Raw genomic sequence first — 26,137 nt, 5'->3', positions numbered from 1 at the left:
TGGATAACCGGTAGTTGAGGACCTATCATGTATTGCACATTGCTTTTTGGTACTGGGAACAGTAATGATAGTGGTGGTACAGAATAGAAAGATGATAGAATGTTGTGTGTGTGTGTGTGTGTGTGTGTGTGTGTGTGTGTGTGTGTGTTTCAGATCCTGGACTCTACTGAGAATACAGTAAAAGTTTTGGACTTTCTCCAAGGCAGACGTGTACATGCACACACCATATTTTGTATAATTCCTGGAGGCTCTCGGATCCCCTAAAGTTCATTTTAAGGACCCTAAAGTTAAGAACCCTTTATTTAGTAATTACAGTCTAGTGGAAAATGTTAACATGGGTATTGGATTCAGAAACACCTGGCCTGGGTTTGTGTTCCATACCTCACGTGCTACGTACCTCCTTGAATGAATGAATGACCTTGGATAGCTTGACCTCTCCAAGCCTCAGATACTTTGTGTAGATGAGAATAATGGGAGCGGGATCTCATGGGGCTCTAGTGAAGATGGAGTAAGTTAATAAGCAAAAAAGTTATTAGCACTCTGCCTGGCATGTGGTAAATGATCAATAAATGATAACTCACTTTTATTAGCCTGCTATAAGGGAGCCACGAAAGTATAGCAGGAGATTAATTCCTATTAGCAGCTGGGAAGAAAATATGAAGCACTGTCTCCAGTTGGGTTCTTGTATCTCAAAGAATTGTGGAAAATGTGGTGGGATTTTCCATCTCTCTAGACAACAAATTTATGCTATCTCATGCCTGTTTTTATTTTTATTTTATATTGTATTATATTGTATTTTATATAGAGAGGGTGCAAGTGAACAAGGGTTGGGGGGGAGAGAGAGGGAGAGAAGTGGGGTTCGTGCTTACCCGATGTGGGACTCGAACTCGCGAACTGTGATACTATGACCCAAGTCAAAGTCAGATGCTTAACCGACTGCCACCCAAGCGCTCCTAATGCCTGTTTTTTAAAAGAAAGCAACCACAATGGTATTCCATAGGAGTGCTTCATATATTCCGTTGGAGGGAATGAATCTCCCTCAATGACTGCTAAATGCTAGCAAGAGTTATAATTCATCAGCAATAATTGATATTTTCTTCCTTTAATAATAAAGAGAAAGGAGAAGACGATGGTGGTAACAGTTATGAACTCTTGAGGGGTTACTGTGTGGCAGGCACTGTGCTAAGCACTTCACATTCGTGTAAGTTTGTGGTGTCCTTTCTGGTGAAGCTTGACTTTGAAGAGCAGAAGTCCAAAAGAATAAAGGACTTTCACTGGGTGTAGTTGGAGGTCAGCAGGCTGAGTGTGTGTGTGTCTGTGTGTGTGCACGCACACCTGTGCACGCACAAAGCTTCTTATCACCTTGAGCTCATTCAACTGCTTTCTGAGCCATAAGTTTTAACATTTTGGAATGTGCCTGTTGAAAAACGAAGGTTTATCATGCAGAGTATAAAATTACAACCACCAGCTTCAGAAAAGGATTTCTGAGCTTGGGGGAGAGTTACAATGAACCTCGTAAAGAGTGCAGATGAAAGTCTTTCCCACAGTTACAATCAAAGACACTTTAGGCCACTCTTTCCCCCAAGGAATAGTTGCTTTTTATGACACGTTTTAAAGTTTTATTTCAAAACCAGTCTGCATCTTAAAGCAGAATGTTGTCCGCCCCCCAGGCTGCCACTTACAATGTGTTTTCAGTTTTCTCAATGGTGTTACCAAGTGTCTGGATCCGATGTGAGCTGCTACCCTCATCGGATCCACTCAAGGATTTAGCCTGACTTTCTAGCACTCATTGCCAGATCTCTTGCCCACGTCTTTTGTTTTCTTCTGAGAGGCGAGCTTAGAGTTCTCACTGTTACGTTGGAAGGGATCGCTCATGTTTGTCAAGGAAATGGAGGCCTGGAGAAGAAATGGAAGCCAGTTCCATTGGGCTCCTTAGCACACCCAGCACTCAACGGCTCCTCAAATACAAGGAACCAGTTTCTTGCACACATCCTGGGTTGGGATGCTTCCTAACGGTCCTCCATCCCTGTGCACACATGGGTCTACCTGTGTGTGTGTTTTACCTTAAGTACTTAAATATCCTATATCTTTTCTGAAGATGTGGAAACTGAGACTAATCATCTTTCAAAAATAATCTTTCACTGAGCACCTAATGTTGCAGGGAATGACTAATAGTCTGATGGCACCTGGTGTTACAGTCCTGCTGGATCAGTTTCCACTTGTTGTTGTGCAATTTCAGGGTTAGTAAACTCACATCTCTCTTAGGTCAGCTTGCTTCACCCCTACTCCAGGCCTTTCTCCCAGATCTCACTGGCCACTGGCACAAACTTCAGCTTGTTTTGGCCTCTTGATTTTATTGTTTGAAGAATGCTTTAAATGTTCTCTCCACCATCATAAGCCTTCTGACAAGGACTAGATCACAGCTTGGAGTTTGCCCCAATTCAGACTTCACTGAGATGTGTACCTTGCATTTATACAACGCACAGGACTACTGCAGGGCACTGTCACTATGATGGCAGTCTGTTTCTTTTTTTTAAATTTATTTTATTTTTTTTAATTTTAGAGAGAATGTGCACAAGAGTGGGGTAGGGGCAGAAGGACAGAGAGACAGACAGAATCTTAAGCAGGCTCCATGCTTAGTGTGGAGCCTGATGTGGGGCTCAATCCCACCACCCTGGGATCATGACCTGAACCCAAATCAAGAGTCGGATGCTCAACTGACTGAGCCACCCAGGTGCCCCATGCAGTCTGTTTCTTGATAATACTCACTGCTCTCTTGGTTGAGCCTGACTCAGCACACAGCCCCTTTTACTGGCCGCCTGTTACAAATCCTGTGAGCTTCTCATTGCCTGCAGTAGGGAAAGCAAATGATTGTATTGCAGGTGCCATTTGCAGGTTTGAGCAGTGGCCGTCTGAGGTGCTGTGATTAGTAATGTCGGACATGAGTGGGCAGGGGGAGGTAGACGTGCTGTGTCCTCCACAGCCAAGAGGACGAGGTGTAAACAACTAAGCATGGCACCCAAGACTCTTCATGATGTGGTTTCTGCCCAGAATCATTTACCACTCCCAGCCTGCATCCTCTCTTCCAGGCACTGTTTCCCCAGCAGCCCTGCCATCGCACCAACACGGCTTTGTATCTGCCGAACATCTGCCCTGAAATCCCTCGCTTCTTGTCTCCCTGTTACCTCCTCACCCCTCAACACTGACACAAGTATTCCTGCTTTTGCAGCCTCCTCACCTTTTTGCCCCCAAGCCAGACCCCACAAATCACCTTTTTCTCCAGTTTCTCATGGCATTCTGTATGCACCTAATTTGAACACGTTATAATCACTTAATCACGTGTCTGCTCTCCAGCTAGACGACTTGGTGAGAAAATCAACATCCATTGGCTCCTTCCCAGTGTCCCAGGCACACTGGGAAGCACTGCCCATCCGGGACACCCAGTAGGGAAGAAGGAGGATGAGGTTTTGAAGCTGACTTTCTGGGTCTAGCTTTGCTCTTTTACTAACTGAGAGGAGATGTCATTTCTTTGAGGCTCAGGCAATTTTATATCATTAATTGGGAATCATAATACTTACACCAGGTTATTGAGTGGCTTAGAAGTAGTATTTCTAAAATGTTAGCACATAATATTAAGTCCTCAAATGGTAACTACTCTTATTAGTTATCTGTAGACCAATTCTGTGAGGGATGGTAGGAATTAACTTTTTTTTTTTTTTTAATGCTGCAACTAAGACTCAAATTGATCAAATACATTATTAAGAGTTTAAGCTCAGGTCAGTATGACTTCAGGGCCAGTGTCCTCTTATGTGCATTTTTTTTTTTGCAAAAAATAGAAATGGTGTGAAACCTGCAACAGTATAAAGAATTCTGTATCCCCTTCACCTCACCAAGATTTTCTAATTGTTAATACTTTACCTTGATGTTTGGTCCCCCTGCTTCTCTGTATATGGATGTGAACACATATGCAACACACATCTTTTTCTGACAGATGACTCATCACCCCTAATGCTGCCCCAAACAGGAGCCTCTCCTCCTGCATTGTGGTTCAGCCATCCCAGTCAGGACGTTGCCATTGATATAATACTTAGCCTGCAACCCACGATCCCCATTCTGATTCCTCAAGTATTCAAACAATACATCTTTTCTTCCTTTCTGGTCCAGGATCTTATCTAGGAACATGTACTGCATTTAGTTACCATATCTCACTAGTTTCCTTTAACCTAGAACTGTTCCTCCTCTTTTCCCTGGGTGTCATCCCCTTGATGGCTGTCCTTCCACCCGAGTCCATCAAATATCTTCTCACGAGTAGACCCAGGCCATGCACTGCTGAGAGGAAACCACAGAAATGCTGCTGAGCTCTTCTGGATGCATCTCATCAAGAGACATGTGATGACCTATCTTATCACCGGTGGGGATAACCTTGATCATCATCTGGGATCTGCCAGATGCCTCCACTGAAGTCACCATTTCCCCTTTGTATTTGATTACAATGGGGATGTGCTCTGGTATTATATATACTACTATCCTGTTTGCCATTGAAACACCACCCATCAGCTTCAGTATCCATGGTTACCCCCAAATGCATCCACCACCACCATGGTTACCCAAATAGCAATGATCTATTTCCCTCATTTCTATTACATTTATTGCTTTCTACTGTAAGAAAGAGCATTCCCTTCTCCATTTATGTATGTATTTATTTCAGTACGGACTCATGGTTCTATTGAATTCAATTAACTATTATACCATTTTAATCCTCAAATTTTTATATCATTAACTCAAATTTTATCAAAATTTTATGTCATTTTTATCAAAAAATTATTTTTATCATTTTATATCATTTATAATTTTATAATTTTATCAAATTTTTATATCATTAACTATCATTTTAATCTTCAATTTTCCCAAGTTGAGCTCCTTCAAGCTGGCCTTTACATACTCTTGACATATACCCATCATTTTTTTTAAAATTTTTATTTAAAAAAATTAAAAAAAATTTTTTTTAACGTTTATTTACTTTGAGACAGAGAGAGACAGAGCATGAACGGGGAAGGGTCAGAGACAGAGGGAGACACAGAATCTGAAACAGGCTCCAGGCTCTGAGAAGTCAGCACAGAGCCCAACATGGGGCTCGAACCCACGGACCGCGAAATCGTGACCTGAGCTGAAGTTGGTCGCTTAACCCACTGAGCCACCCAGGTGCCCCCCCCCAAATTTTTTTTAAATGTTTATTTTTGAGAGAGAGAGGCAGTGCAATTGGGGTAGGGGTGCGCACACACACACACACAGAATCTGAAGCAGGCTCCAGGCTCTGAGGCATCAGCACAGAGCCTGATGCAGGGCTGGAACTAACGAACTGCGAGATCATGACCTGAACCGAAGTTGATGCTTAACCAACTGAGCCACCCAGGCACCCCATACATATGCCCATCATTAATTAAACATTTCCTTACTTTCTGACACAAGATATGCTAGGCTCATCTAGTATTTTTTTCTGCCCCAATCATGAAATCAACTTTTTTTCTGACAGCTCTGATACCTTTTAGTGGAGGATGGTGCCAAAAAACCAAGATCTGATTGCTGACTGTACTCATCGCTTCTGAATGCACACACGTGCATACCTGTAAATATATGTAGATTATACATGTACACAGAAACAGAGAAAATAAGTATTTCTGTATATACAGAAAACCCATCAGTTCATGCCAATACTGTCAATTCTAATCCAACACTTCAGACGTTCTGATGGCCTCCTTTATATTTTTACAAATCCCTACTCAGAGTGAGAAAACTGGCTCCTTTTATTCTCATATATTTACTTATTGGTTCAATATGACGAACCCTGCTAACTGTTCTGGCTCCCTCTTCTGTCTGCCACCTCCATACCTCCAATCCCTTACTATCTGCTTTCTTCCCTGTGGGCGCACTGTGCCACCAATGTCTTCATGAGGGATGAGGGCCCCCTTTTCCTGAGCACCGATGTCAACAAGTAGAGACAGGAAGTAATATATGTGTGCTTTTATCAGGGAATGGGTACTTTTTCTTTGCTAACCTCAACACCTAACACAGCACATGGCATGGAATATGAGCTTTGAGAATGCTGTATGAATGAATGAATAAATAGGCAAATGAACAAATGAATGAGTAAACAAATGTACTCCTGTGCATTGTTTAATTTGTGAATGCTGTGTTGGAGTTTTTAGAGGATGAGGATAGGATATGTAAGGCCAAATGATCTACTCTATCTAAGAAGATTTCTGTGTCTTGTCACCCCTGAAAGCAGCTTTGGAAGGCTGTGGAGCAAAGGGACCAGATTTGGGAATCTGCCCAAGCAGTCAGAGGAATTGAATAAATGCTAGTTTGGAGTCAGTTGACAGGATGAGGCTTGTCTGCATCCAGTGCGCCGGGCATGTGAGGACCCCTCAATCGGCAGGTGAAATGATGAGAACAAGTGCAAGGCAAGGTCTGAGCTTCATTGGCTTCATTTTATTTGAGGGGTGTGTGTGTGTGTGTGTGTGTGTGTGATGTGTATTAGAGCTAATTAATACAATGCAGTACTGCAGTCTAATTAGTTCCCATGCCCTTCCTTGTTTTCTGAAATTCCATTTGGCTTGTGGTTTTCCATGACATCCTCATCCAACTCTATTGGAATGTGCAACATCATGGCATCTATGTTCATTGCTAGTCTAAAGGTGCCAGCACTTTAGAATCAGTGATTTCTCTTTAATAGTGTAAATAAACATGATTTTAGTTTGGTGGATATTTAGAACCTGTTATCCCCCCATTAGAATTTTTACTAATCCCTAACATGGTACCCACCTGTACTATGGGGACAACACATAAATATAACTTATTTTGTTAGAATCATTTTGAGAACAAATTCTGTTGGGTGGCCACTCACATTACTCTCCAGACCCCATCTCTCATACCTGGTGTCCATTCTGGTGACCAAGAAGCCAGACCTTGACTTAGAAACTCCCCTTGCAGTTGGGGGGTGGCTTTATGATCTTGTTCCAGTCATGAGAAGGCTTATGGGCAGTAGTTTTCTCTTTTCTTTAGTTGCAGAGGGTGAAATTGCCAGTATCCGGAGCTGGAGCTGCTGATACTGTGTTCTCTCAGTGAACTTGGTCTCATAGAATGTCCTCTGTGTTGGAAACAGTCTCCACCAAAAAAAAAAAAAAAAAAAAAGTCTCCACCTTAGATCCTGAAGGACTTGAGGCTTAATGTAGTGTGAATACAAAGAGGAGAAAAAGAGGGGAAGAGTAAAAGCTGGGGAATGTAAGGACAGATGGAATTTGGTAGAAGCTGGGGGAGGCTTAGCCTTGGCTCCTTACACTACTTAGAGGTTCAGAGAAGGAGACCCAGGTCCACTCCTTGTGAATTCCCTTGTGTGGCTCTTGTGGGTGGTCTTTGTAGCTTCTGGGGTCTTAGAGCAGCGTGTCTCAACCTCAGGCTTGAAGTGTTTTCTATGCCTTTTGGTCATTGTGAAGGTTAAGGGAGATAATACACATAAAGAGTTAAGATCTGTGCCTGGCACATAGTGCTTAATAAATGATAGTGATTTGTAAATGTTACCTATTCATCTTGCTATCTCTGAAAGTGTACAAATCTTGTACACATTTTATATCTTTAGGAACAAAAGGCAAAGTCCTATGGAGAACTCTGTCAGCTGGTCTGATAGAACTGTATGGTGTTTGTTTTCTTCCGTGATGGGAGATGAAAAAAAGATTATAGAGAGCCAAGAATTTTATTTTTGTGAAAAAAAAACAAAAAAAAAAACACCTTTTTTTTTTTTTGAAAGAAGGGCTATCTTCTACCAGAAATCAAGAACGGTCTTAACACCCTTGGTGTGTGTATATCTGCCTGTTCTCTCCTAACACCTCCTCATTCCCTAGAACTTTGCCAGCATCTGGGAGGTCCAGTAAGAAATGCTCTTTAAATCCTCAGCATTCTTCCAGAAGCCCAAGGGGTTTAACAAGTTCTGATTTTAGCTAAAACATATAAACCAAAAAAAAAAAAAAAAAAAGTACAATTTATGTAACTTGGTTCTTTATGCCAGAAATATTTGCCTGTTTGTCAAATAACAAAGCATAACCTGAATTTTCTGTTTTTGCATATTGGGCAATCAGTGTAAAGCAGGATATTTCTTCAGAGATAAGCAAGTGGGTTGCTGTTAACACATCTGATAACATCACATTTCATTGAATGAGTGGGTTTCACACAATCCATATAAAGTTCCTAGAAGTAAACTTTAAATGCTGGAGAGAAGAATATATTGAAAGAATACAGTTGGAAAGAGGGGATATAAAAATTTTCCCTTTAAGCTAAATATCTGAGAAATAGAGAAAAATTATTAACAAGATCAGAGTCTACTTCACCATATTGAATTATGAACACCCAGAACAGTGAAATAATTTTGTTACAGCTGCTCAGGTGTGGTAATAATTAAACTCAAATTTAGTGTCCTGCTTTTTTTGGGGTGGGGGGGGAAGGGGGTGTCTCCAACAGTGACTTCAGTCTCTAAGAATCAAATGCTTGTTTAAAAATATTTATGGTGCACAGAGGAATAAATTTAGTGCAATAAGGCTATTTTTCTACAATCATTCCACTCATTGTTTAAATTACTTTTCTTTCTCTTTAATGACATTATAGGACGTTTGGCTCAAATTTCAAAAAGGTCCTTAGAGGCAGAGAGAAAAAAATGTAGATTAACAATAGTAAATCTTTTTTGATGAAGGATATAACAGCTGTTGAAATTTTGGTATCAGTTGACATTCCAAAGGTTTCCAGAATTCGAGCAAACAGCAGCGGGGCATGGGGAATGTTGAGTTAATGATCATCAGGTCGGTGGCTAATGAGCAAGTGGTGGAGAAAATCGTTACTGCAGGAATGAGGCATTGACTACTAGATTCAGATTTGTCTGTATGTCTTTCTCTGCCACTTGCTGCTTGGAAGGACAAAAGTGTTTCTTTCTGTGGCTACTCAGGTGGGAAACAGTATTGGGTGGGAAGTCTGGGGCAGGAAAAAACTGATGGAAGCCATCTCTTCTCCATTATCTGCAGCATGAGACAGGTCCGTGTTTACAGAAAGAAAGCCACCCCCCACCCCCGAGACTTTGACAGAGTGAGACCTTTGCATTGAAAATCTGACATGGAGGCTTAAAGTACCTCAGCTCCTAGTTTTGGGGCTCAAGGCTGTGGGACAGCTATAAACACTGAGAAGTACTAGTAAATTCACAGTAATTCATAGGGCACTTGGCAGCTCCCAGGCCTTTCAGTAACTTCGTATAGGACATAGAAACGTGGTTGTATCCTGGAGATGGGATGTTGGGATGCTGTTCTGAAGATGGAAGGCAGCTATGCCTGGAGTCCTGCTCTGTGGACCTTGAGCCCCACTCAAGCTGTTGCCATTTCACCTGCTGAAAGTCAAAGCTGAAATTGAGGGCTGTGGTGGATGCCCAGGTACATAGGTTTAGGAGTGGTCGCAGTACACTTCAGCTGATGGCTGGTGTTCTATTTGTAGACTCATGTAGAACTTCCAGTTCTTTCCCCAATCTTGAAGCTGAGAGAGAAGGAGGAGTCTTTTATGAACTACTGTAGTTTTGGGTAATCTAACCTCAAAGATGACAGCTCAGGTTAATCCTAGCCAGTCCCTGATCATCTCTGAGAAGGGAGCTATGAAAACACAGTCCTTCATTGCCATTTATGCAAAATGAGAAAAATGGCATGTGTGGAGGGAGAGAGTATGAAACAAATTAATACATGTGCAGTGGTTGATGTCCACTGGCTGGTGGAAAGTGACATGGTGTATAGAGTGTAACTGTTGTCTTTCTCCCTTAATTAATTATAGGAGACATTTAACATGTTGAACATCAAGCCAAACATCTGGGGTTTTATGAGTGGTGGCTTTTATCCAACTTTTGACTCTCCCTGCTTTCCAAGTAAGAGCCATGCTCATTGGGTACCATTTACTCTTAAATGTTGTAAGTCAGAGGCCACCCAACCCCTAGCTCTGAGCTCTGTGATTGTGGGAAGCAAACAGTCTCAGATTCTGAGCACTTAACCTGAATTTTCCTTAGAGAGGAACTGGATGTGATGCAATGAGCATCTTTTGAGGAGTCAGCAAAACTGGCCCTCGACCTTGTTTTACCATCAATTATTCTGTGAGATTGACCAAGTCTTGAGCTCCCTGGCCTCGCTTCCTCATGTGGGATATTGGGTTAGTAATTTTTGTCCTGCTTAGCTTGTAGGGTGGCAGAAAGAAAGAGACCATGTGGAGAAGTTCTGTAAAGTCTATGTGTTTTATACATTGGTCATCTAGCATTCCAGAAACATTTTCCTCAGCATGTAGGTGTTCCAGGCCTTGTGCTTAGCTGGTTATAGAATAGTGAACAAGATACCCCTCTCACCAGCCCCCGCTTACCAGCCCCGCCCCCCCCACCAAAAAAAAAAAAAAAAAAAAAGAAAGGAAACCTAGTCTGGGCAGCAAATAAGCAAGCTTTTTTTTTTTTTTTTTAATGTGGGACAAATGCTGTGATGAGAGTGACCACAAGAGTGCTATGCAGGTAAAGGAATCTTGGGTAGGAGTGAGGTGGTGGTGGGTCAAGTATAGTTAGTGTTCTAAGATAGAGATTAAAGAGGTTTTGGTTGTTTTTTGCAATGCCTGAAAGAGAGCCTTGGGAAGATTTGTTTAGCACAGCTGTCGGGTTTCATCCAAAATTCACAGGGTACTTAATAGATTTCTTGAGAAGACAGTGAAACTACAGTTAAGTATGTGAGCTTGCTGCTTTTTGGCTGGAGGACACTGAAAGGCCATGTGGGAACAAGCCCAGTGCAGCTGACACAAACTTCAGAGTGTGAGAAGGGAAACTTCCTTCGGTTGTTGGCTCTGCACTTATCATCAGCTTAAATCAAAATCCTGTTTTGTCCCAGGTGGTTGGACCAATGCCCTATTAGCCTCAAGGGAACTCTTGCTTAAGCAGATACACACTTGTTTCATGTAGGCCCTTCTTCTTAGGGATTTGTTTTAATATTTCTTTAATTAAAAAACATTTAAATCCACACAAAAAAAGAAAAGAAAATAGAGTTGTGAGGCAAATTCCATGTTTATATCTCCCAGCATCAATAATTATCAAGATTTTGTCACATTTGGTTCATCCAGTTACAGATGTCTTGTCATTTCGCCCCTATATACTTCATTATACATCTCTAAAAGTGTGGACATTTTCTTATATAACCACAATGTCATGATCACATCTAAAAATTAGGGAATTTTAGAAACTTGTTGTTTTTCTTCCCTAACATTTTATTATAAAAAATTTCAAGCATCCAACAAAGTTAAAAAGATTTTAGAGTGAATAGCTGTATATCCACTTCCTGGATTCTATCATTAACATTGACATATCTTTCCATCTATTCATCCTATTATCCATCCATCCATCCATCAACCCATCTTTTTTTATGATTTTCAAAGTATATCACAGAAATCAGTAACTTCTCCCCTAAATAGTTCAGCATTCATATCATTAACAGCAGCTTAATATTTTTGTCCTTTTTCTTCTTTTGAGGTAAATTTCAATGAAATTCATAAATCTTGAGTTGGTGTTTGCCAACAAATTCAAGTGCCTGTGTAACCCAAATCTGTATCCTATCTGGAACATTACCAACACCTCAGAAAGTTCCTGCATTTCCCTTCTTAACCAGTCCCTTCTCTCGCTCCCAGTGGTAACCACCAATCTTTTCCCTACTAAAGATTAGTTCTTCCTGTTTTAAAATTTCATATAAATGGAATTGTAAAGTATGTATTCTTTTGATTCGTTCTTCTTTCACTCAAAATGTTCTTGAGATTCATCCCTGCTATTGTGTGACTGCCCGAGTAGCTTGTTCCTTTTTATTGCTGAGTACTATTCCATTGAATGATGATACCGCAGTTTACCTGGTCTCCCATTGATGGATGCCTGGCCTATTTCTAGTTTTGGTTAAATGAGGAAAGTGTCTATGAACATTCTTGAGCAACTCCTTTTTTTGTGAATAAAAGGTTTTTATTTCTTGTGGATAAATTCCTAGGATGGAATTGTTGGACCAGGAGGTAGTGCAGCATGTAGAAATGGCCATAGATTTTGTCAAATGGGCTTGGACCATTTTGCGTTCCTACCAACAATGGATTACAATTCATTCAACGTGAGTTGAATGCTACAACAATTCCAGTTGTTCCACTTAGCCAGCAATAGGTTTTGTCAATCTTTGTAATTTTGGCAATTCTGGTGTGTATGTGGTGGTGTTTTATTGTGGTTTAAACTTGAGCTTCCCTAATGGTGCATGATGTTAAGCACTTTTGTATAGTTTATTGTCCATTTGCATATCTTATGATGGGTCTGCTCACATCTTTGCTTGTTATTTTTTGTCTTTATTATTATTGAGTTATAGATAATATTTCTATATCCTGGATCTCCGTCTTCTGCTGGATATCTGTCTTGCAAATATTGTTTCCAAGTGTGTGGCTTGCTTATTTATTTTCTTAATGGTATCTTTGAGCAGGTTTTGACTTGATGATGTCTAACCAATTCCTTCTTTATAATTATTACTTTCTTGACCTCTCCAGGAAATCTTTGCCTTTCCTTAAGTGACAAAGATATTCTCCTATGTGTTCCTCTGAAAGCTTTATAATTCTAGATTTCACATCTGAATGTGTTATTCAGCTCAAACTGTGTGTGTGTGTGTGTGTGTGTGTGTGTGTGTGTTTTGAGACAGGGTTCAAAGATTTGTTTTTATAAAACCAATTTCTAGGCTTTGTTTACATGGGAAGCACCACACAACAAGGGCAAACAAATATGAGTATAGCTTCTGAGTTTCCTTTTAAGCAGTTTGTAATTGTCCTCCTGTGTAAGGCCAAAATGGACAGAACCTAGTCATATATGATATTTTCCCCTGTTCTTACATGCTTTCAGCAGTCATATATTGAGTGCCCATCATGAACCATGCACCAAGGTAACGGTATTCAAGATCCACCTGCCAGGAAGTCAAACTTGAGCAGGAGAATACAAACGTGTGTGTGACTAACATGTTCTGGAGGTTTGGGAAGTCCTTCTGGAAGGAGGGATTTTGAGCTAAAACCTGAAGGGAATGAAGCACAATGGGTAGAATAGAGTTCTGGGTGGAGTATTGCCAGGACCTCAGAGGGAAAAAGGAGACTATAGCCCAGGGCAGTGCCTGCCTCCTCCAGAACACAGAAGGTTCTCTAAGAGCTCTTTAAGAGTTAGAAAGAGAAAGAGCCTTGGTTACTGGCATGTTTCTCCTCTTCCATGTGTTTCTCTCCAAGGCTCAGTGGGGCCATTGCCAAAATCCCTGCCTTGTATCTCCTGGGGGTGCCTTGACCAATTGTACTTTCTTGAAGAGGTTTCTCTTATTAACCTAAATACTTTTTTTCACGGGAGAAACTCCTCTTCCTTTTGACTGCCAAGGGAAAGGGCCTGACAGAGCCCATGAGGCATATGTAGCCCTAGACCTATTCTGTGTTGCTCTTGCCAGGCCTCAGTTTTTCCAAGAAGCACTGGCTCTTGCTGCCTTCCCTTCTGTCCATTGAGCCTGAGTGCTCACGACTCACCAGGGCTCCTCTCCTCAGCGCCTGCTGTCCCACAGTCCCTCAGCTTCTTGTCTGCTGAGCCAGAGCTCTCCCTAGAGCTGCTGAGCACTGCTCCGGAGAGTTCCAACACTGACAAGGGCCAGCCAGGCCTAGTGGGCCCACTACTCCCGGAAGCAAGTCTTCATTATTCTCTAGTTGCCTCTTAAGTGCATTCCCCAGAGTGCCCTATGCACACTTTGAGCCTCTCTTCCAGCTGCCATCCCACCTTATCTGCTTTCCCTCTCTTGGTGCCCTTGTACTCTGGGTGGAGGCCATCAGATTGGTGTTGCTGACTCCCTTCTCTCATCTTGTCTCTCGAACCTCATTCACCTTCTCTTCTCAGTCTGTGGCTACATCAGTTATTTTTGCTCATCAGAGAATCCCTATCTGCTAATCTGTTCTCCTACCTACAAAGACAATTGGACTTCTACCCACTGCTTCCTGATAATGATCACATGGTTAAGAATTCTTGTGTACTTTCTGGGTAATGCCTTGAGCTCTGGTTCAAGTTTTCTTGCCACTTTTGCTACCAGATTCTTCAGCATGGTGGCCTCTCTACCTCCACTTCTTTAGCATCATTGATTCTATGGTTCCAGCCCAGCCACTCTACTAAGGTTGCTTTCTGGTCAACAGAGGAGATGTCTTCTTCTCTGCCCCCAGACCTTTGGATTTTTCTGTAGCAATTTAACTGTTGAACACTTAAATCTTTTCTTATTTGACTCTTGTATCACTGAATTTTCTTCTTTTTGTCACTTTTTTCCCCCTACCTTGAAACTTCATTGTCCTGCTTCCTAAATCCTAGTGTTCTTCAAGATTTTGTCCTCATTTTTAATTACTTGATCTTCTCAAGGACTTGATTTGCACTTTTATGACTTCGTTGTCATTCCAGATGTTTTCCAAATGTATCATTCCTACAAGACACCATTTTCAGCCAAATTCCTTCTTCTTTTCCTTCCCTTTTGTTGATTGGTTGATTGATTCATTCCTCACCTGGCTCCACTTCCCTAGCCTGGCCTCCTTGACAGACATGGCTGATCAATCAAGATGATCTTTCTCCCTAAACTTGTGACTCAGAATCTCTTCACTGTACCCCCACCTCCCTTAACATCAGGCACTGCTAGTTGTTGGTTCATCATTTGCATCTGTCATATTTCTACCAAACGGTCTTCAGGTTGCTTGTTCTCCCTCACATATTTAAAGTTTTGGCCCTGCTTTCTGTCACTCAGAATCTGATCCCCTGAGGGATGAGTTGCCACCAAAGAATTCTAGTTGATAATCCCTGCTCCAATCCCTAGTACTGTGGGCTGGATATAAGCTGGAGTTACTCAGATTTCTCCCACTGTTCTGATTCTTTAAAGATCTAGTAGGTAGTATGAGTCCCTTTGTCTCAAGACTGGCCTGAAATACATATCTATGTTCAAAAATGGTCTTATTTAGCAGTTATAAAAGGTTTCTCAGTTGTCCCTTTGCCTCTCTGGGTATATTTATGCACATGAGAGAAGAAATTTTAGTGAACATTTTGAAAGTTTATAAACCACTGCAGGTAATGCACACGTCAGGAAAAAGCACTGGCTTTACTCATCCCCAGAGGCCACTTGGGTTGGCTTTGTGAGCTTCTCATGTTCAGGCAGAAGACCATTCTAGAGATGTGGGTTCTCCTCTGAGAAGACTCCACCTCTAGGAACTTAAAGTTTTTGTTATCCTAAACACTCTGGATTCTTTCTTAACTATCAGACTGAAAAGATGACTTTTATGACTGGAGGTTTGGTGATCCTTGGCAGCTTCCCACCTCCTAGACCAAGAATGTATTTTCTGCTCTGTTTTCCTCCCTCACACAGCAGCTGTGACAGGTCATGGGCTCCCAACTACTGGGAAAAAGGAAAAATGGGCTGCAAATCCTTTAAGAGTGTGAACTTTGAGTTTTAAATTGGATTGTAACTGGAAGTCAATTATGTGGGTGGTGATATGGGACCCGAGGTGAACGCTGCTGCTGACCAGCTGTGTGACCTTAGGCAGTGGCTCCGTGTCTCTTGCTCTCAGTGTCCACATCTGCATGATGAAGCTGCAGGCCTGGCTGATCTCATGGGTCCTTTTGGATCCAGTGTTCCATATTCTTTGTTTTCCTGGTTGTTAGTGTTATTTAATGATCTGCTCTTTTTTAGACAACGTAAGAGATTCCGTGGAAAGGTCAGAGTTTTAAAGAGCATTTGGAATTGTATGTATTTATTGGTTTGTATTAGAGTAGTTTTGGGGTCCTTGAGAATGAGGAGTGTATCTTGCCTTGGAAGATTCTGAGTGTAGTGAAGGAGAAAGGGCAGGTCTGAGAACTGCCTATGAATTGACTGCCCTCACATTTACCAGGGCAGGCAGGAAACAGAGGTGTTTAGTATAGGCTGGCATCCCCTGAAGGCACACAATGTATGCCCATGATTAGGGGCACAGACTTTGGAATCAGGCAGAATATCTGGGGTTTTAGTCCTGATTTAATTACAGTCTGGCTATATGGCCTTGAGTGAAATAACACCTCCTACAGTCTCAGTTTGATGTTTGTAAAATGGAGATAACAGTGTCTTGCTCATAGCATTGCTGCGAGTATTAGGTGGGATAATATATAAAACTCTTAGCCCATGGGGTGGATAGTAATTGCTCAATAAACAGCCTATTAATTTCAGATTGCTTGCCTTGGACTGGGTTAGGCATTTTACCTCCAGTATTTGATTTAATCCACAAAATCCTACTAAGTGGAAGTTTTCTACATATTTGGAAGTAATTGAAGTTCAGAAGAGTAAAGTAACTGATTTCCTTAACTTTACATATGCAGTCCGTGACAGAGCTAGAATTGGAAACCAGATCTTCCTGCCTCCAAAGTCCTTTTCTGCCATGTGTGCTGCCTCCTAAAGCAAAGGAGAGGAGTGAAGGAGAGCCTTTTTCATTGCCTGTGCCAGACTTGGCTCAGGGGAGTCTGGAAAACCATGGTAGAGGCAAGGGAAGTCACTGATATCCATAGTTGCTACTCTTTTTACAAACAGGTTATGATCTAAAAGACTGTTAGAGGTTTCTTTGTTTGAGAAGTCCGAAGTCATATTAACTAGCTATTAATCATGCAGCTTGATGGTGGCAGGAAAAATTGCCATACTTTTCATCATGATGAATATCACGTTGAAAGCTTTTTGCCATGATGAACATCTGTGCTTGCAGCCAGAGACAGAGATAGAGGGAGGGAGACAGAGAGAGAGCGAGTGAGCATGAGCGCACAAGTGGAGAGGGAGAGAGGAAGACAGAATCCAAAGCAGGCTCCAGGCTCTGAGGTGTCAGCACAGAGCCCGATGCGGGGCTCAAACTCATGAACCCTGAGACCATGACCTGAGCCAAAGTCAGACGCTTAACTGACTGAGCCACCCAGTCACCCCGAGAATTCTTAACCTGAAAGTTTATAAGGAGATGACTGTGCCAGGAAGTACAGAAGTGTCCTAAAAGAGGTAGGGACACAAAGCCATGTACACTTAGAGAAGAGAGTGTGAGTCGTAGCCAGTGACAGTGTGGTAGCATTTTCAGTAACTTCCTGGAGTGGTGGTGGTGACAGGAATGGTTGTCGAGATGGGCTTTGAAGAAAGAGAAGCATTCTGGAAAATTGGAAGTGGTAGGAAAGAGAGCAGCTCCAGAGGGCATCACAGGTGCATGGAACTGAAGCTTGGCCCAATGGAGTGGGAAGAATTAGGGAAAACTCAATTTTTCATGTCTTTTAACATCCCTGTTCATGTCACACGAAGGTAGGTCAGAGAATCCAAGGAGGAGACAAACAGGATATTAGTCAAAGAAAATATTTCTAGGCATCTTTGTCTTTCTTCCACTTGAAAACCAGCATCGAAGGGCTAGCAATTCTTTTGTCTGTTCCTTCCAATTCGAGATTGTGTTTTCCAGATAGGGAAGCTACCACTGCACATGGCTACTGAGCCCTTGAAATGTGGTATTCCTCATGGAGATGTGCTGTGAATATAAAACCCATATTGCATTTTAAAGATGTAGTATGAAAATAAAATATCTTAATTTTTTATACTGATTATATGTTGAAATTATATTGAATACATTGGATTAAAGTATTTAAGATTAACTTTACCTCTTTTAACATTTTATTTTTTTTTAAGTTTTTTTTTTCAGGTTTGTTTATTTATTTTGAGACAGAGACAGTGTGAGCAGGGGAAGGGCAGAGAGAGAGGATGAGAGAGAGAATCACAAGCAGGCTCTGCACTGTCAGCACAGAGCCCGATGTGGGGCTCGAACTCACAAAATTGTGAGATCATGACCTGAGCTGAAACCGAGAGTCAGACGTGTAGCCAGCTGAGACACCCAGGCACCCCTCTTTTTTACCATTTTAATGTGGTCACTAGAACATTTAAAATGATGTATGCGGCTCTCATGCACATCTTGCATTCTATCTCTGTCAGATGGCGCTATGCTGGAGGTACTTGTCATATCTTTAAAGTTCTTTCATCCATTCTAGGGTTCCTTGAGACCTAGATGTCAGGAAATGAACCTGGTCATTCAGATGTGAAGGAGAATTAGGTTTTGTCCATGGCTAGATCCTGCACATCGTTCTCTGAGCTTCTGATTATTTTCATTAGCATTGTGAGGACATTGGCTCAGGTATTCCCCATGGTCCTTTAAAATATTTAAGTAGTTTTTTAATTTTTTATAACTTTTTAAAGAGTTTATTTTGAGAGAGAGAACGAGTAGGGGAGAGGGGCAGAGAGACGGAGAGACAGGATCCCAAGTGGCTCCAAACTGTCAGCACAGAGCCCAACATGGGGCTCAAACTCGAATCTTGAGATCATGACCTGAGCCGAAAATAAGAATCAGATGCTTAACTGACTGAGCCACCCAGGAGCCCTTAATTTAATTTTTAAAATTCCATGATTCTAGCTTGGAGTCAGTGTTCAGAGTTAACTATTATTAACATTTTCTGTGGTCTGTTGAGTAGTTCTACTACTACCTTTACCAAATAACAGAAAAAGTCAGCATTATTTCCTTTTTCCTGTGGTCCTTCAGTAAATTCTGGAGTGGAAAGACTTTAGAGAGTTCTGATAAAGAAACCTTCTCCCTCCCCTTTGCCCTCTCTGTCTAGTGGCCCCATCTAGGCTCATGAGAATATGTGTTCCTGAACAAGCCAATGCAGCTTCTAAAACCATACAAGTATCAGACAGTTTGAAGAGGTCTCCTTTCTTTGGTTCATGACTGTCACGCCTACCTGAAAATGCCCCAACCATGGTGATTGCACACACTTTCATTAATCACTGACTAGGTCCACTAAAAATTAAGGATTGAAGTGTTTTCCCTTTTAGGAAAGGGATGGGCAGACCAATGAGGAGATATGGTGCTTGGCGACTTGAGAGGGATGCTCAGGGTTTTGGGTTACAGGTAAGGAAAGGAGGTGGCCCTATGAGCAGACTCAGGCAATGAAACATTTATTTTATTTTTTTTGAGATTGAGGGCACATGTGCGCACAAGTGGGGGGAGGGGCAGAGGGAGAGAGAGAATCCCAAGCAGGCTCCATGCTCAGCACAAGCCTGCTGTGGGGCTGAATCTCATGACCATGAGGTCTTGACCTGAGCTGAAATCAAGAGTCATTTGCTTAACCAACTGAGTCACCCAGGCACCTAGGAACATTTACTTTCAAATAAGAGTTTCTTAATACTTCAAAGAGAGACAGATTTTAGTTAACTAGCAGCAAGTCAAAACATGACCCCCTCCGCATAGATAGATACAATTCCACTTAAAGGAACATTAGAGTCTGGGTAGAAGCTTATTGCTGTATTGGAATTCTCCCTCATGATACCTCACAATGTAGTATTTTGCCATTACATTTATTTTCTTTAGGAATAAGTCTTTCCACTCTTTTTTAAAGTAAAAAAGTAACATTATAGACAGGGGGGCTATATAAAAACAAAGTTTTGCTGGTTTAAAAAACAAGGGCACTGGAGAGGGAAAATATTGCTATGCTTGTAGAGTCGATTTTATTGCAAGTGCCTGAATCTAAGTTATTCTTAATAAAACTTTGACTTTTCTCTCAAAGAGTGTGGGTGAATAAAATATATCTGCAAAGGCATTTTTGATAGCCAGCAATTCTTGGCTTTTGATTTGAGGTTTGTAGGAATCCTAGAATGATAGGGTTCTAATTGGGCTCAGATTGAAAGCTCAGATAATTGGACAGACTGTGAACACACAAACAGTAATAATATCTAATGTTTACATATCATGGAGTATGGTTATTTTGTTTACTATGCAAACACAACAATTATCTCGAGTGGATGGAAGATTAAAGCACTCATCAACTTATGTACCTATTATTAGGGCATATTTTATTAAATATATAAAATGTTAGATGCATAATCACCTTTGAACACAAAATGCCAACACTGTGCATTTTGAAAAAGGAAAACTAAACTTTTATTGCACATATTTAACACTGCAATTCAGATATTCATACTATAAGGATGACATATTTATGGAATATTTCCTTATGAATAATTAAGAGAATCTAAAATATTTACCACAAACCCAGTAGTACTTCTGTAATAACAGAAATGAAAACTAGGGTGGCTGGATGGCTCAGTCAGTGGAGGCTGTGACTCTTGATCTTGGGGTTGTGAGTTTGAGCCTCACACTGGGTGTAGAGACTACTTTAAAAACTTAAAAACTTAAAAATAAATGTGGCAAGTTTACGCCATCTTAAGACTTTTCTGATATACAAACCTACAAATGTGAAGAAAGCAAACAGGGATCTCTTTAAAGATACTTGTTAATATGCAGTTCTAGCCATCTGAACCGTACAGGTATTGATCATTTTCTCTAGAGCTTGGGAGGTTGAAGAGAAGTACGTAGTAACAACAGTGGTGGCAGCCACATTTGTATAAAGGGTTGAACTTACAAACAACAGGAATAGCATGCAAATTGTTGCCTGGAAAATAACTTTAATTAGAATAGTGATGAGTTCTCTGTAAGTCCGTTTCTCTCTTCCCCTGCGCTTCCCTTATGTGCCGCCTCAGAAGTCTGTGTATTTTAGTTTCTCTAATTAAAACCAGTGTGAAAAAGTTCAAAAATCAGTTATTCCTTGATATAACAAAGTTGGAAATCACTCACATACAATTTTGGTGATGTGCTGGTGCCTGAAGATGAGAGGTGTCCCAACTGGTTTGTAAGAATCATATGTGGACATATGAATAGTTGATATACTACTTTGGTTTTGAAAGCTCAAAGAGCTGCCCTTTGTCTAGCAGCAAGTAGAATAATAGGGTTCATTTATTGCCATGCATGTAAGATGGGAAAACTCACCATAAATTATAACTTCAAATTATTTTCTATCATCTATTTGTGTAATCCTAGGGTCTCCCTACTTCTCTGCCATCTTAACTCATCTATATGTGTAATGAGGCATAACATTTATTGAATCATTTATTTATGTGTTTAATCGTTTGCTCAGTAACTGTTTATTGACAGTCTACTGTGTACCAGGCAGGCTAAGGGGCTGTAGCAGTGAACAAGATAGAAAAGGTACTGAGCTTGGGGACGAGACAGATAATGAACAAACTCACCAACAAACCTGCTGATGACAGATAGCAATTAGTGATGGGAAAGGCATACACCAGGATGAGAGGAGAGAACCTTGTGCCAGGGGTATGGGCGTATGGAAAATAGAAGATAACCAGTGGAAGTCTTTCTATGGAAGCAAGAGTTGAGGTGAGACCTAAAAGAAGAAATGAGCCAGACTTTCAATGTGAAACAGGTTCACGTAGTCAGTGGTGTATAGTGTGCTTGGAACTGAGGTAGTTTTGTTCTTCGTGAGGCCACTTGTATGGAAAGGTGATATTCTGAATTGATCCAGGAAGCAGCCAATTTGGAAAGGGTTAGTGCACAGCCCTGGAGCACCCTGTCCGGTCAGGGGGTGAGCCCCAACTGCTGCGGGATTGGGAGGCCCAGGGAAGTCTCAGGGGAGGCCAGTTGGGAGGAGCACTCAAAAGGCTCTGGGCCATGATGATTTACCTACCATGGTGTGGAAGTATTTCATTTTTATTTTATTTATTTTATTTTTTAAGTGTATTTATTTGAGAGAGCACGCATGAGTGAGCATGAGCAGGGGAGAGGCAGAGTGAGAGAAGGAGACAGGAGACTGAGAATCCCAAGCAGACTCCATGCTGTCAGTGCAGAGCCCAACGTAGGGCTTGAACTCATGAACCATGAGATCACGATCTGAGCTGAAATCAAGAGTCAGACCCTTAACTGACTGAGCCACCCAGGTGCCCTGGAAATATTTCAAATTTAAACAGGCAGTATGGTATCTATAGTGGCTGAACGTCAGTCATGCTTGTGTATAATTTTATGATTTTAAGGGATTTTGATGATTAACCAATTGCAGTTATACATCGTTAAAATTTTTTTTGGCCACTTGATAGTTTAGTAGAGAAAAGGAAAGGTTGAGTTCCTGTTTTCAGTGCTGGCGGTTTTGATTTTAAAGGCTGGGATCCCATTTTGAGAAGGTAATGTTGTTAAACTGTACGTATCCTTTCCAAGAAGGGAACAGACCTAACATTATGCCTTTTTTATAGGCGGCATCACTGTCCACATCTCCCTACCAAGATTTATGATAAAATAGAGAAACCATGTCTTCTCTCCGAATACACCGAGAACTACCCTCTCTATCACTCTTACCTGCCCAGAGAATCCTTCAAGCCCAAGCGGGAGTACCAGAAAGGGTCTGTGCCCATGGAAGGTTTGACCACGTCAAGGTGAGTGCGAGAAGAATAAATATACGAATGCACACTAATGGAGTAATGTCAGTGCTGATGCACAATATTAATATAATGTGCAGTATTAGTGCATCAATATGCAGTGTAATAGATGCTATCAAGGCCTTTAATGTTAATATGTTGTATCTCAGAAATGAAATTCTGCATTTATTAGCCAGCTCAGTTTTTTTCCACTTCTTCTTACAGGGAAAGAATTGTTACTTGCTGGTGTAGAGGTGAGGAAGGCTAAAATGATCTACCTAGCAAAGGATTGGAGGTTAAGTAAAGTATAAAGGCATGAAATGGTGGGGGGTCTGCTTCTGAAAAGAGAGTTTTGGCTTTGGGTGCCAAAGCTCCAGGTCAGGTTGGGTGGTGTAGTGATAGTGGTAGTAGTGAAAGGAAACTTGGTGATACAGAGGGAGCTCTTTGGAAATTATGCTGTAGACTTTGAATTGAGGTCCCCGTGAATGTTCTTCAAGAATGAACAAAGACTACGGTTGACCCTTAAACAACTTAGATTTGAACTGCACGCGTCCATTTACATGTAGATTTTTTCCCAATAAATACAGTACTGTACTGTGGGTGTATTTTCTCTTATGATTTTCTTCATAACATTTTGTTTTCTCTAGCTTATTTATTTTACTTATTAATTTTTTTTAATGTTTATTTTTGAGAGCAAGAGACAGAGTGTGAGTGGCGGAGGGGGAGGGGCAGAGAGAGAGGGAGACATAGAATATGAAGCAGGCTCTGGGCTCTGAGCTGTCAGCATAGAGCCCAATGTGGGGCTGGAACCCACGAACTGTGAGATCACGACCTGTGTCGAAGTCAGATGCTTAACTGACTGTGCCACCCAGGTGCCCCTCTAGCTTATCGTATTGTAAGAATATAGTATATAAGACATATCACACATCAAATACATTAATTGACTGTTATTGGTAAGGCTTCTGGTCAACAGTAGGCTATGAACAGTTTGGGGGAATGAAAAGTTATATGTGACTGCATAGGAGATCAGCATCCCTTACCTCCGCATTGTTCAAAGGTGAGTGGTATTTCCTTTTAAATTGCTCTTGACTTCCAAACTCGGATTCTTTAGAGAATCCAGTTTAGAGACTGAACCACCTGGCTCACAGTGTATTGGGATTGCAGAAGTATCTGTATTGAGAGGGTGGGGAAACTGATCAATTTCAGGTCTGTTCTACATGTTGTAAGACTAGCAGAATCTGCCATTGACAACTTGGTTAATGGCCCCTGGGTGGTGACCTGTGATTGGTGACCCAGTGGAGTAGAAACACCTTTGAGTGCAGTTGGGCAGGGTCCCAGATATATAGTTGATCCCCAGATGAGACCTGACAGAGGGATGCCTTCTCTGCCCCTGCATTCCTCTTCCCTACAGGGCAGGGTTGCTGGGAGGTACAGATCATAGAGTATGTAAATTATTCCAGCACAGCGCCTGCACATTACAGAACGCAAGGCCTGGTAAATTTTCTTCCTATTGCTCCCCTGTTGCTCATAATTTTGTGCTTTCCTAGTAAAGGTCCCAGATGACCCAGGTGAAGCAGAACAGCTCTAATTCATTCTGCCTCCAGGTTTTCCCCACACTAGGCCTGGAAACATCCTCTTTTGAGATTGTGGCATAGAGGCATGAAACATTCCTACAAAAAAGTGCTATGTTCTAGATCCAAAGGAAGTCCATGTGTATAGGGCAGAAAGACCCATAAAGAGAGAAATGAAGCCAAAAGATTCCTGAGTATGGTGGAAAGCAGTGGACAGGGGCAACCTGAGGTGGGAGGGAGCTGAGGGCCTCATCTGATGTATGACTTGAATCAGATCACTTTTATGCTAGACAGATATCTTAATATGATTTTGTTTAAGCACAATGTTTCTGAGTACTAAAAATATTATATTCTATACAACCTGTTTTTCCAACCTATGGCTTCTAAGACAATATGAGTTTGGGATTCATTTTACCAAGAAAATAGCAGTCTTAGAATTCTAAGAGTCTGAAGACCACACCAAGAGATGTAGACCATTCCCAAGCACTGCTTTTCCTTTTGAGAAATCATGGTCATTGCTGATGAAAAGTCCTAGGCGTATGTATAAGAGACCTGTAATGGGTAGGAAAAGATGAAGGTAGCCTTGAGGAATGGCTTGCAAATATCACATTGAGCTTCTAGATGCTGGTCTCCTCTCTTCATACCCAGTTTGCAGGAAATCAAGAGCAATGTGTGAAATGGAAAATGGAAAGTACAGGACAGCTTCAGATGTTGTTATGTTAGAGATATATTTTCTGTCCCAGAAATACAGAAAAGGATGCTTTGAAGGTTGGATGTTGAAGGTTGCTCTTTATTGGCTGCCCACAAGCTTAGGAGGATGAGGACAAATCCTTATTCTGGAGCAGGAGTCCTGCCCCATCACCTAGCAGTGAGGTCCCCAGATGGAGCCCACATGCCTTCCTTCTCCCTGACGGTGCTTTGCTACAGCAAAAACTTCCCCTCTGACCTGTCCTAAGATTTCCTTGCTGCATGTCACCTAAAGCCATAAACATGTCACCCAGAAGGTCTCTCTGTCTCTGCCAGATTGAGAGTAATAGTATCATTCATGTCAAAATGTGACCAAAATGGAGGACTGCAGATACTGAAAGAATTTCCAAAACAAGTTGTTAATGACCATAAGGGCCTTAAAAAGAAAAGGTAGCAGGATCAAGGTTACCCTTGGGAAGGCAAAAGGGCAGAAATGCTTCTCTCCTCCCCTTTATTTCCTTCCCCAGAGAGAGAACCAAGGGGGAAAATCAGCAGAGAGCATTTCTTCCCTTGCCCGTACCTCAACTTCATATCTCAGCCCTGTGCCTGCCACGCTGGACAGTAGTTTTCAGAGAGTGAGAGTAAGACTATGTCCCTATCAGGGTGTATTTTTTTAAAGTTCTAATGAGCTTTTAATAAGATAAATTATCAAAAATCAAGATTTTGACCAACCGTGTTTTCCGAACTGTATAAACTTAGCAGTGGCTCTGGTCAGTATACTTATATATACAGCAGAGCTATTCCATTGGAGGAAATGCAGAGGAGTCATCTGGATGCTCTGCCAGAGGCTTCTGGGAGAAGGGATGGGTCAGCCCTGCGTTTGCACCCTGCTATATCTGCATGGACTGTCACTTCTCTGCCCTTAGAACTCTTATTACCTGAACTTCCACCCACTTCTCTATATAAAGTCTGACCCAACTTAGTGTCTGAGATTGGACATGGGGCTGCCACCTGCTGAATGAAAAAAGTCATGTGGCTCAAGGTTTGGCTGGGTTTGATGATTAAGCCCAGACACAAAAAACACCTGGTTTCTGGAAAGGTTATCATCCCAGCATGAGGCATGATTACAGCTGCACACAACGCTTACTGACTGTAAATCTTAGGGATTTACAGCAGGTGCCATAAGAGGAATGCTCATGATTTTCAGCCCTTCTTAATATGAAGCAGTTTCTTGCAGCCCTTAGTGATTCTCTTCTATAGGATCTGCCTTTAGCTCGGATAGAGTGGAGATCAATTTATGAATAAGAGGTTTGCACTTCAAGCCTCATTTCCCTTTAGGCATGTCACCATGTAAAACACTTGGGCCCCATTTTGGGACATTATTGTGTTAGCTAAGGCAGATCCCTAAAGATGGCCGAGTGGATAACCTGAGAAGAAAGAAGTAAGTCTTCAAGATGGTATTACATCTTTATTCTAAGGGGAGTGGAACCATGG

General features: G+C 41.5%; 1 protein-coding gene across 1 annotated transcript in view; it reads left to right on the top strand.

Moving 5' to 3' along the window:
* Positions 1 to 26,137, top strand: part of SAXO1 (stabilizer of axonemal microtubules 1) — a 95,093-nt gene that overhangs the window by 50,430 nt on the left and 18,526 nt on the right. The window contains exon 2 of the mRNA XM_042913924.1: positions 22,224 to 22,403. Coding sequence (XP_042769858.1) covers positions 22,224 to 22,403 — 180 coding nt within the window. The remainder of the gene's footprint in view (positions 1 to 22,223; positions 22,404 to 26,137) is intronic.

The sequence above is a fragment of the Panthera leo genome, chromosome D4 (genome assembly GCF_018350215.1).
Source record: "Panthera leo isolate Ple1 chromosome D4, P.leo_Ple1_pat1.1, whole genome shotgun sequence".
Taxonomy (NCBI): domain Eukaryota; kingdom Metazoa; phylum Chordata; class Mammalia; order Carnivora; family Felidae; genus Panthera; species Panthera leo.
This window is presented reverse-complemented; position numbering and strand designations above follow the sequence as displayed.